A 13,197-nucleotide genomic window follows, 5' to 3' on the forward strand; every position below is an offset into this window, starting at 1 on the left:
GATAGAGTTTTAAGTCGCGATTAAATGTTACACCGCCCTGATCGAACGTTACGAACGTTGTTTAAGCACGGGCCAACCTAAACCTGGAGGCCCCGAACAATACGCGAGTGTACATAATTCGATCCCGATCGATGCAACGCGTCCACATAAATGTTAAATTTCACGGAAGTAATCGCGCATCCGTAAAGATATACATATACATAACGCATGTTGTTCAAAGTTGACTTTGGATACCTACTGTAGATAGCACGCATCGTAACGTCCACGTCAGATACTTCTGACTTGGACGTTAGCCAGCCATTACGTAACGATTGCAACCATTTTGTTCGTTCTATCGGAGGCCTCTAGGTTTTCGACCGGCGATCAACGGAAAGGAAGGAGAAGAACGGAACTAATACAGCTAATCGTTGTCGACATTGTTTCTCCATCATCTCCGCCTTTGTCACGATCACAGTCATTGTTGTCACTGTAATTAGGGCATGGGTGTTCTTCGTCGCGCCGGCGTTATACGAAGCGTCCATTTGTTGCCTCCGGTCACACATTTTTGTAATCTATAATTTTCCTGCATCGACAGTTACGCGCACGTGTAAGATATTATTGCATTTCAATCGTATAACCGCAGAATATATTGCACATACGACTGCACATATATATATATATACACATACATATATACATATATACACGAAATATATATATATATATGTATATATATACATATATACATACGACGAGTGTACATATACATGATCATGGTATATACATTTGCGACCCGGTGTTGCCTCGTGTTTCAGCGAATAATAGCGAGAATCCGACGAATTAAACGCAGCTAGGTGTCTTTATAATTTTCGAAGGGTTCACTTGCGATACTGTTAGACAAATCCAGTGAGAACGCGAAGCAGCAACGAGAATGGCACATTTTCTAAACGTCCAGTCCATTAAACCTGGAAAATTCCTATGTTCTGTATGTATCCGTATATTTGTCCGTTATAATACGCCGAGTGCTCATTCCTAACCCGCGACATTCGTTTTTTTTTTAATTCTTTGGTACGAAAGATATCGAAGGGTACGTAAAATTATCCACTATATGTACATCGATTGATCGTAAAGAGGACTTTACATCGTTTCGTTCGTCCAAGATCCACGTGGAGCGAAAGCATTGCCAAAGAGACGGCACTCGTTACGCGGAGAGAATGTTACGCGTCCACCTTTTGTAAATGGGTTAACAACGTTTAGTATTTGGGGCGCCGTTGCTCGTTGCACGTTGCGGATACACGATGGAAGCGTTACTTATTTCGGCAGAATTTTCCATGGCGTGGTATTTGCTCTATCCACCCAATATACGCGGCACGCTTCGCTTAATGTACTAAAAACGGAACCGTCACGCTACATGTGGCCATCGTGTCTCCGCAAATTAGGGAAGTAAACAGAATGACGCTAGCACAATTATCTCGAAAAGGTAGATAAATTATACATTCTGATAAAAGTAATTTGATTTTCTGTTTGTTCATTCCCGTTGTCCGTTCGCACAGTTTTCTCGTTCCTCATTTGCATAAATGTACCATATCCAAAGGGTGCTCTTAAATGGACAGCGGAACAAAAAGTGTATGCGATATAAGATGGTAAATATTAAGAGATAGAGAAAGGATGGCTTTCTTATTGGAATGGGCTGCCTCAAGGGAAGGTAATCCAGGGACTCTAATAAATCATCAAAACCTATCGATGTGAAAATATTTTACTCGAATACCCTCTTCCACAGTCCTTGCGCAACTAAATATTTTAACTATATACATTTGCTTATAAAGAAAAGTTAGAAACTTTCTTTAATAGAAAAATTAAATTTGAGAAACAAGTAGATGAATTGATGGTATTAAGAATATGGCGTTGAATGAATGTCGATGTAAAGAGGTACAATATATTTAAAATAAAGAAACGCAATAAATAAAAAAAGATAATTAAATTTCAAATTAAAATTAACTTAAAATTGCATATAACTTATGTTTTAAGGCACTTATATATATATTCTTTTTTTGAGGTTAGAGTTGCCATAATCTAACCAAAAGGGAAATAGAATTTAGTAGCTATTTCTAATAGAAAAATATGTGAGATGAAATGAAATACATATGCTTCAACATAATCATTAGGGCAGATATTCTACAAATACCACCATTCGCTATAATCCAACATTATATATTTTTACAAGTATAATGTATATATGAAATGATTGTATACCATACTAACAAATAATATTAAGCTTGGCAAAGAACTGCTCCAAACAGAAGGCAACATGACAAAGCTTCTTATTTCGCATTTTCCTTTTGCTTTTCTTTGGCGATGGGCATACTATTCCTGCAAAAATAACGTTAGTTAATGCTAAATTATATCGCTTATTATACCATGGTACAAATACTTATTAGTCGTAAATGGTTTACGATAGAAATAATTTGGACATATTCAAATATAAATTTTGCCGTTATTTAGATACAGTTTTAACGAAATGTTGAAAAGATTAACATTTATACTTTAGAAAATATGTTCAGAACTCCCTATTTTGCAATATATGTAAGTAAATTTTGATATTGTTGATTTAACATATACATTTATCTCTGCTCTTTGCTGTACCTTTTTACACAATAAGCCCCGAAAATAAGGAAGCCAGAGCGTTACTTCTATCGAGTGATGCGTACTTGAATTATGTAATAAAATCGATGAAAAACAATCGGTATCTGAACAATGAACAACTTTTAAAGAAAAACATTCTAATTAAATCAATATTCTGTATCATATTTCGCAGAATTTTTTCGATTATTAAAGAACGCGAAACAACGCTACGGCAAGCGTCATTATACTGCTATGTTACGTTAGTTTCCCGTATCACGTTTTCAATTGGTCCGACTTTTTGCCTGCGTTTATGATTCGTCCTCGTCTAGGGATATTTATTTTAGTAAAGTGAAGTAGGTAAATTCTCAATTAACGTATAATTTATGATTTGCCACAATGTGAAAAACTCAATACGACATGCACGATCTATTTGGTGAACAAATTCAGTAGTGTTTTTACAAAAAATCCTAGGATAAATACAAAATAATACAAATTGCGTACTAATTAAAATAATAACATTACTAAAGAGTTTATGAAACTCGGAAGACTGTAAACGTATGAATTTCAAAATATATATTACACAAACGAATGTAAAGTATATAAAATGGATAAAAGCGATTAATGTAACTAGTATTACACATGTACTGTTGAATAATCAGAGAAAAATAGGAAGACAAATAGTTGCTTTATGTTTATACATACAATAAATGTATCCTGCATAAAGTGTGTCGCATATATAAAGTTGTATTTTGTGGATGAGGTCATTATATTATTTTTCGAAAGTATTGTTGTACGCAACTTACGGGAGTCCACAATCAGATGGCACCAGTAGTACACGAGAAACGAAACGGTACAGGCAAGCAATATCAGTCGATCGTTGACTGCGACCGCATGAGGACGGTAGGGTCGACAGTCGTACGCTATCTCAACACGAATCGGGATTGGTCGACGGTTCTCCCGTAAGCCCCGCCTACCAGGTGGTCGTTCGAAAGTGTAGTTGTGTAGTTCCTTACGGCGAAACGACGGGCGCTGCTCTCTCTCCAACGTACCCAATCGCGAGAAAATCTGAAATGAGACGTGTCGGCGCGCTAATATGTGACGGTTGAGAGGAAACGAGGACCAGGAACGTGCGAGAGGGTGGTTTACGCGCGGGTGCTACCACTTTCGAAGCGTGACGAGGAGAACGAACCGCGTAAAGAAGTGGCAAACGTGGAGAGCGTGAAGAAAAAGGAAAATATACGTCGAGAAACGAGAGAAGACGCGTGTGTGCCAGAGCTGCGGGGCAGTGTGAGAGAATCCTCTATTTCGGGGGGGTTGTATGTCTTTCTCTGTCTCTTTAACTTCTTTTTTACTCTTCCCTTCTGTTTCTCTCTCCATCTTTACTCGTTTTGTTCTATGGGTGAAAATATCGCCGCGACAAGTGTTTTCTCGCCAATATAGTATGCGCCGTTTCGTATCGCGGAGTAAAACATAAAGGTAAAAAAAGTGCTTCGTTTAACCAACAAGGACGTCGTCAGCTGTGTGCGCTTTTACGAGGGAGACGTGTGCGAGAGAGAACCCGCTGCTGAGAGACAGAGAAATGGCGGCGCTGGTGGCAGGTGTCCAGTATGGTTTGTCGTCGCACAGTAATTTTCACGAAAACAAGTCTCTGATCTTTGTGAAGCTCACCGACTCGGCGCAACGTGCCATCGAGGACTTCCTGAGGAATCGGGTGAGTAAATCCTATTCTTATTTCAAGGCAGTTCGTCTCGGTCTCTTTTTTTCCTTATGTATAGGCTAGGATCGCGAGCTTGTGGCTCCGCGTGTGTATAGGTGTGTATGTGCGCGCCTCTGCACGTCGTCACGAAGCGGCCGTGTATGTGCGTACGTGTGTCGTAATGTCGTGCCAAGGAAAGAGATACTCGATCGTCAACTCGCTCGCCATATTTCGTGTGGAATTTCGTTACCGCGGCCATCGAAGGGAACTACCATCCTTGCTTTTTCAAATTACCGCGAACGTTAATTATTCGAACCGAGATAAGTGTTACGGCGTCGTTGAAACCAGTACGAAAAGATCCTAGAACGAACGAATACGAGGCCACGTTGGTTCGTAGCAGCTGGTTACTACAACACAATTTTTCACCATTGTTCGGGCACGGTTAATGCAAAAATCGAACGCGATTCAGTTTCAAAACGTCGCAAAGGTTCTTTTCGCGATCTTGACTCGTTCGACTGCATCGCTACGATGTATCCGTATGGTTTGACAACGACATTACGTAATAAGAGGACTGACAAGGCAGTTAGCTTGTTAGATCGACTTCCAGACTGCTCCAGTGTCTGTTCGAAAAGCCCGCTTTCTCCGTTCCATCGTAAAAACAGTCCGGTCTGAATAACTTATCGAGAATCGCGTTACTTTTTCGCATTCGTACGTCGCGAAGATAGATAATCATCGCAGGTATAATCTATCAGTAGTCGCCAGCTTTAAACTAGCGAAGCATGATTTCTGTGCAGCTTAGCTTTTTCTTTAGTTGTTCCTGTCGTCTCTGGCTTGGTTGATATTTAAAGGTAGTCGTTCTTTGGCTTCACCCGGAGACAGTGACTTCGTAGTTTCGTAGAGGTTATGTTTGGCCACCATCTGCTCTCCTCGGTCTCGCGAAACATTGCGTTTACATTACAAACGTTTCATAGGATTTGTTGGGGAAAAAGGCATGAGTATGATCGTGCGATAGCGTCAGAAAATCACCACGATCGCTGATTCTTGCACCATCCGATATATCCTAACCTCTTGGACGAGATTCGAAAGTAAAGTCGTCAAAGGGGCGTGCCTTTCGTCAAAATATCGGCATTAAAGCCAAGCGCGGTGCATGTAACATTTTGGCTCGCACGTATCGGCGACACTAACCTGTAATGTTAAAAAAAAAAAAAGTAGAAAAGAAATCTCGTCGAATGGAAAAAAAATGGAACAATATCTGCACGGATTTTGCATGGATCGTTGCTTATCGTTGGTTTTTCCCCCGCAACGCGTGTTCAAACGTGGACATCGACTCGATTCATAAAGCTTAAAAAATAATCGATATTGCTTCGTTCGGTGCACGAAATTTCAAACAAATCTGCAGTTTTTTAACTTGAGTGTGAAATTTCCCTTTCCATATGTTACCGGACATATCGATTAGCGATTGATTCAGTGTTCGGTCAACGCTATCCGCGACATACCATCAATTACGCTTTTTACTCGATTAAACGTAGTCTGATAAATGTTCTATTATCCGTACAAATCATATAATCAAGAATACAGACTCTTTGCGGAATTAAGATTATTTCGAAACAATGTTACCGGAGAATATTCTCATCGAATTAAATAAAAAATGTAGACTAAACGTACACATTAAATATTTAACGAATCGTACGTTATATTCCGCGCAGATATTTACCGTTGGTTCGAATTTGCATGAAATTCACTTTAGGCGCGTCCACAAATTCCGACGCAAGGGTTGAGCACAGAAATCTTAATCACTGCTGGCCAACGTTTATGAATAACGCAATAACCTAGTGTAAAATAGGACGTTTGATGTTAAATTACCATAGATCGTAGCGTAGTTTTCTCGTTATCCTCTGTAAATGCCGCGTTAAGATGGCGGACTCTTATTTAAAACAGTGCATCTCGATCTTTTTTTTCTCCGTCTCGCGGCCCCCAAGAAATCGAACGCGACCCATCGCGGGAGGGGGAGGGGGGCATATGACCCCCGTTGAGAATTCCTGATTTAAAAGAAACGTCACGGTGTTTTTCTTTCCGATTCCAACGACGCTCGCGCATCGTAGCCGAGCAAAAGTTTTGCTTCGTAAGCGCAAACAGTTTGAAAAGCAGATAAACAGCGGCATGCTCGAAGAATCCGCGAAATTGCGATCGGAATGCGGTAAAGCGTTTATTCGTTCCACATCAGGAAGCGGCTGTATTATACTCGCGAACCGTACCGAAGCTCTCGCACGCTCTCGCGGTCCTTTCGTGCGGATAAATATTTTTAGTTTCGCGTTGTCGAACGTGTAATTTGCACAACCGGTGCGCGCATACAATAATTCTTCGATGGATTTACCAATAACCATCGGGCGCTTTATTCTAACTCGACGAGTCAAAGAAACACGAACCGTTGATAATTAAAATTTTTTATTCTATTCGAAATCAATACATTTCTTTGTTTATTTATTTTTGTCGTAACCCAACTTTGGAATAGTACGTATAAAAGATGTTCGGTCAAACCTGGAAAAAATTTTAATGAGGGATTCTAGAGGCCAAAATAAGACGAAAATCAAGAATACCAATTTGTTGATAGAGACTTCGTTAAACAATTATTAACGTTTAAAGTTTCGACCTTACTGAATTTTTTTCTCGAAAATGCGCAAGATTTCGGGGGTATGTGTAATGACCAAAAATGGTTGTAATTGACCCCCACAGCTAACAATATTTTTTTCAGAACGATTTGAAATATTTTAATTTCGTCGAAAAATTTCATACATTCTCGAATTTTTTTCTCGAAAATGGATAGAATTTCGGGGGTATGTGTATTGACCAAAAATGCTTGCAATTGACCCCTGCAACTAAAAATAATTTTTCCAAGACGATTTGGAAGTCTTTTTTTTCACCCAAAAATTTCACATCTTCTCGAATTTTTTTCTAGAAAGTGGGTAGGATTTCGGGGGTATGTGTGTTCACCAAAAATTATTGTAATTGACCCCTGCAGCCAAAAATATTTTTTTTAGAACGATTTGAAATTTTTGAATTTAATTGTTAATAACTTTTTAACGAAGCCTCCATCAACAAATTGGTATTCTTGATTTTCGTCTTATTTTCGCCTCTAGAATCTCCCATTAAAATTTTTCCCTGGGGTGGCCGAACATCCTGTATTTGTACGTATTTAAATTGGAAAATTATACGAACGTACCTATCCTTGGGCTATAATGAATTTGTTGAATGCAAACTCTGTCTGCCTTTCTCGACCGAATAACGCGTAATTCGTTAACGAAGGCACATACGGCGCTTTTGTGCGCCGAGGCGGAAACGCAAATTGTTCTAACGTTCAGACGTCAAATGCGTTTGTCTCGACTTATGCTGAACCATAATTGGTGTATCTGCCGGTGAAACGACTTCGTTCCGTAGCGTTTCTGTCGTTAGAACAGCGAATTTCTGGAACTCTTTAATTCTTCGTGGGTTCCTGTATCGAGACGAGCTCGGTATTTGCAACTCTGTTTCTCAGTCGGTTTAACGAGATCGGCTCGACATTGAATTTTATTACAATTGGTACACGTTCGTGGAACCCCAGGTACATTTCCATATAAAATTGAATCGATACGTACGTTCCACAGAGGAATATTTTATGCTTATTATGTAATGCGCCACCGTCTGATAAGATAAGCCTCAAACACTAAAATAACAACATACGTATAAACTGCACGATGTTCGCGAGTATGATTAAATATATTCCGATCGATCGAATCGAAAGCACACGAATATAATGTTGGTCGCAGAGGGTTGAACAAAGAAGCAACAGTTCGCTCGAATAAAAACAAACAAGCGAACAGTCGTCGATCGATATAAAATTCTTATTCAAATTCCGATTCTTTCTTCGAAAAATTCTTATCAGTAAATTAACGACGAATACATATATTTAACGGTATCGTACATCTTGGTAATTCAGCTTAGCGTCGTTTAAAACAATTATCTTTCCTGTTATCAGGTAACTTCGCGAAGCTTTGCGTTTCTCTTTTTCCCTGTAAATAAATTTTATTCGCGGAAAACATGCACTTACGCGCGAGAAACGTTGTTTACGCGATAAATCGTTTGTTATGACTTTCCTTACCATCAAATCAATTTGTTGTATAACATATTTTCTTATTTCTCGGCTCTAAGATCGAAGATTGCTCGACCAGCTCGCGTCGAGATCGAACGAATAGTGTTTACATTTGATTTTTTGTCTTTGGGGTTTGAATAGACTCGGCACAATTCGAAATTGGTCCCCGTGTCCCCGATGCGATTGCATAACAGTTGCACCGCGATTGTATATTGCACCTACGCGCCGAGAACACCGTAGGGTACCGTCTCGAATGCAAACGGGGAAAATACGCAACGTTTGCTGATAAAGAAAGAGCGAGAGTGGGTCGAGGGGGGCCGAGGAGACGGTGGCAGTGCAGTTTTGCGGCCATCAAGTAATTCAGGCCAGGGAGCCGCGTGTTAACGACGATACTGACCTTGAATATCAAGACTCTATCACGAACGTCTGCATGCGAACGAATACAATGGACAAGAATGCCCCAACCATTTCGAGATGCAAATCGAGCTTTTCCTGACTCGTCCCTAGGTAGTCCAGGGGTAGTTTAAATTCGGGTCTCTGGGATTGGTGTTGTTTCAAGATGGCAGGGGAACGCTGGATGCCCAAGAACGAACCTACTTTTTGGGAACCGAAGTTACACGCTTTCGACTCACTCATCTCGTAACTATTCTTCAACGATCACTTTTTTCCTGCATATTTTACTACCGAGCTTCTCCGTCGACTATTTAATCACTCTCAACGATTAGAATGGGAAAGTGGTTGCCCTAAATTTTTTATAGTTTCGTTTCCGGTCATCTCCTTCTTGCTTCGATATTAGAACGAAGAGTAGAGCACTCGTTAAAAGTTTCGACAGTGATTAAAATTACCCGATTATTGTCGGACTCTTCGCGTCTTTCGGCCCCTTCAGTTCGAGCAAGTTCGGAATCGACGGGAACAACTGCCGTTCTATTTCGACAACGGATTTCGTTTCCGGCGACTGGCGGATTATTGGTAACCCACGCGACGTGACGAGAGCAAGAATAAACTAGAATCGAAAAGAAAATTCGACCCAGAGGAAAGCGAAACGTAGTTGAGAATATATCTCGAGGATTTCTTTGTGAAACTTAACTGTTCCTTACATTTTTTTAGTTTCATTTTGAATTCGGGGGTTGTTAAAGTCGCTTGTTGCGCAAACCATTTTCGCGATTAGCTCGTTGAGGCTCGAGAACGCGAAAATCGTTTCGAAGGAAGGAACGCGTATTCAGCAACATGTGCGGGTCATCGTTCTTTAAAAAGCAACGAGATTCACAGGCCTTCCGGGGCCTGGACTCTCCCAGAGGCCAGTTTGGGCCGGGTACGTGGCATAACCCAATAAGAAAAGAGGCGTGGGGCCCCCTTTGAGTAGCACAGCTGTTCTTCGAAACTTGAATAACGATCCGGGGGAACCGACCGCGCAGACGGCTGGAAATTTTACAAACCGAGAATAAGTATTGCCTGTGAGCGTGATTCGAATTAAGGCGTCCCGGAATGGCGCCGGTTCGACCGATGGCGAACTATTAAGAACCAGCAGTTTCGTTTCTCTCGTGCAATACGAGAAACGCGAAAGAAATACGCTCTGTTCTTAATATAGTTACACTTTCAAGGGAGATATAGCTTACATAAGAAGGCACGAGGATAGAATTGATCGATACTAATACAATCAGCATGTATTTTTAACGACTCGGTACACCGTGACAGTATATGCACGAATCCTTTGATTCGATACATTCTTAAGTATCAGCGTGATCAATATAAAATAAAGTTATTCACGAAGAATGTAAAGCGTTTCATTCCACTATCGGTTACATTAATCTGGGACAAATGCTCGTATCGACTAATTCTATCTTAATTTTTCGCGAGAATTATTCACGACCAACATTTGGGGGACGCAATGAATTCTATTGGTGTAAACAGATGTTGAAACTTAATCAAACGATAACTATTTCGTAAGCAATCCTTTAATCGTTCGAGCCCCGGCGTATATCAATCATCTTGGATTCTTGCTTTCGCATTGGCGTCGAATGATACGAGTTCGAGAGCGAAGCAACACTCGTGTATGTATTTTTAACGAGCGGAACATTTAGAAAGCGTCGGTTTCGACGATCGCGGACGTTTCATCGCGAACGCAAGCAAACGCCTGTCGCGACCGTACGAACGGCGTTTTCGATCAAACCTACCGAAACGGATCGTTGTTTTCGTTGCCACCGATTATTGTGACTCCCGAGTGCCGCGAGTTTTCGCGCCTCCGATCCTCGGAAACGCTTTGAAGCGTTCGTTCGAAATAGAAATCGGCCTTTCTCGACGATGCTTCGAGCAAGTTTCTCTCTCGTCTTTCGAAAAAGTTTGATTTTCTCGAAGCTTGGGGTCTCGAAAAGTAAAAGTAAGTCTGGAAAAGGGCGTCCAAGGAGGTTCGCCAGTGGACAACCAAGACAGATCTTTATCTTCTCCCAACGTTCTGACTGAATTTGTTTATCGGTGATCGTATAAAGTTTCCACCGCCTCCGTAATACGTATGTATTTGTTTCACCACTTTCCTCGCCATTTCCCAGCGTCGTTCCTCGGCTTTCCTCGGTTCGTCTTCGTCATTGGGCCCCTCTGTTTGACGAGCGCTTATCAGCCCGATTAGATAATGCGATCCACGAACGTCGTACGTACGTACGAAGCGTGAAACTTAACGATCCCGAGCGCGGAACGCGTTCCGGAAATGTAATTACGCCCGTTCAGTGTCATTACAACGTTGAGAACGCGTATGCGCGCGTTTCTTCGTAACGTCGCCGCCATGCATATTCTTATTTCGCCGCGGACGGCTCGCATGCGCCAAATATCTGCGATTTAATCGCGATCTAGAATAAATTACGCCGAGTGAAAGTGACGGCGTCTGGATGTATCCAGGGGGAGGAGGAGGCGCAGATTTCGAAGAATAATGTCAAACGCGGCGATCTCGAATTTTCAAAGCAATTTCGATCGTTCGTTATCTTCCTTCGTTCGACTACCCGTGCTTTCTACCGAAGTTTTTTGCGTCGAATGATCGACGGATAAAACCCGATACGATCGTTTGGAGAAACGCAGTATTGTTGCGTCGGATGTTCCGTAGTTCGCTGATTAGATTCTTCAGAGACTGAAAACGTGAAAATGTTTGTTCCAAAAATATTCGAGCTTCTTTCGTATCAGGTTGTTTTGAAATTAAGAGGATTCCAAAAGGTGCACGAAAGAAAGTGCAGTACGGAGTACGTTTGTCTTGTATTGTCGATTTTTTGTATTGCAACGCATTAGTGGCAATATAGCGTGTAGTACTGATTTAGATTCAAAGCAGGTGCCATTAATCACGGCGCCGCGAGTGATATAGTACCTTTTTGACGCTCGTTAAGAAATTAACGATGGAGCAAGAAGCTAAGCCATCAGTGTGTGCTAGTGTGCTACTTTTTGGCTTCCCAAGGTGTTGCAACACTCAGCTACCCATAGTATTCGTATGATTTAACTCTTGGCTAGTTTTCATTTCCTAAATTACAAGGAAGCGTATCCGGAGCTTCTGCAAGAATTATAATTCTGTGCAAAGGTGTTTGCAACCTATGCTCGGAAACTTTTTCGACAGTGCGATTGTTCGTTTAACTACTGTTTGGCAATGTTTATCGAACGAGGCGTTCCGTGAGGAAAACAACGTACGTCAAATTGATAAATTATCGTTGCAGCCTGTACGATAAATCTGTGGTCCAGAAATGGGCAGAAATTTATTCATATAATAGAAACTCTATATTTATTTCATAATTAAAATAATCAATGAATGGAATTGCTCATCTATTAGAATCAACAGTTCGCGTCTCTTTCGTCTCTGGTTCGCGAGGTCGTGGATGTTCCTTTGGCTCGTAACAGCAGACGAGATCGATCGAAATTTTTCTCGTACTGCTAATCGTCCATAAGAATCGACTTTGATCAGCAGCGTGTTCGACCGTGTCTGGAGGAACACGATTTTTCCGCAAATTATCGTCGGTTGCCATCGATCGAAAGGAACGAAGCGTCCGGAGATTCGGAAGAAACACACATTACGTTTTAAACGCGAGCAGCTCGTGTAATACCGTTTAAATTTATGCGCAATTAACATGGTATTGCGATGCATCGATGCAATCGCGTATCGTTACGCAATTAAATGAAATTAACGTATGGAAATTGACGAACGTTAATACGGATTCACGTTGGTCGATTCCAACACCTGAAATGCTAGACTATTTATCAACGGAGAAGCGAATTGAGTTTTTCGGCACGTTCGTTCTACCTGAATCGCCTAAAACGATAGTTGGAAAGCGGGACCCATCGTCTTCACCTGCTCGTCTCACGCGCGTCCGACGAAATTCACATAGAAATAAGGGCTTCTCTTTCCTGGCAACCGCGCTCGGTCCCCCGTTTCCTTTCTTTCGATCCCCATTTTATTCGACGCACTCCGCTCCGTTCGAACGAATTTAGAAACCTGCTTCGAACGACCAAAAAGGTACGGGAACGGAGCGCGTGCGCCAACAAAACAAAACGAAATCGCGGGACGGCAACGGAATTGCTGGCACTTGTTGTTCGAGATTCACGAGAGCGAAAACGCGACGCGAACGAACCGATCGACGAAAGATAGGAACGAAATACGAATACTAGAAATTTTGGTTCCCATTAACCGCAGTCACGTTCGTGTAACCGACGATGATTTTTTAATTGCATCCTGATCATGCGGAGGAAAGCTCGTAACGTTATACAGGGTGTTCGCCCCCCCCCCCTGGGAAAAATTTTAATGGGAGAT

General features: G+C 41.4%; 1 protein-coding gene and 1 long non-coding RNA gene across 2 annotated transcripts in view; one reads left to right on the forward strand and one right to left on the reverse strand.

Moving 5' to 3' along the window:
* Window positions 1-1,719: 1,719 nt before the first annotated feature.
* LOC143343686 (uncharacterized) lies at window positions 1,720-2,837 on the reverse strand. Its single transcript, XR_013080000.1, has 2 exons — window positions 2,623-2,837; window positions 1,720-2,349 (listed from the first exon to the last, which is right to left on the reverse strand). It is a non-coding gene; the product is annotated as an uncharacterized LOC143343686 (long non-coding RNA).
* Window positions 2,838-3,421: 584 nt separating this feature from the next.
* Window positions 3,422-13,197, forward strand: part of Su(tpl) (Suppressor of Triplolethal) — a 157,773-nt gene continuing 147,997 nt past the window's right edge. Inside the window, exon 1 of the mRNA XM_076768800.1 lies at window positions 3,422-4,312. Within this exon, the coding sequence (XP_076624915.1) occupies window positions 4,181-4,312 (132 nt within the window). The 5' untranslated portion in view covers window positions 3,422-4,180. The remainder of the gene's footprint in view (window positions 4,313-13,197) is intronic.

This window comes from Colletes latitarsis, chromosome 1 (assembly GCF_051014445.1).
Source record: "Colletes latitarsis isolate SP2378_abdomen chromosome 1, iyColLati1, whole genome shotgun sequence".
In the NCBI taxonomy this organism is placed as follows: domain Eukaryota; kingdom Metazoa; phylum Arthropoda; class Insecta; order Hymenoptera; family Colletidae; genus Colletes; species Colletes latitarsis.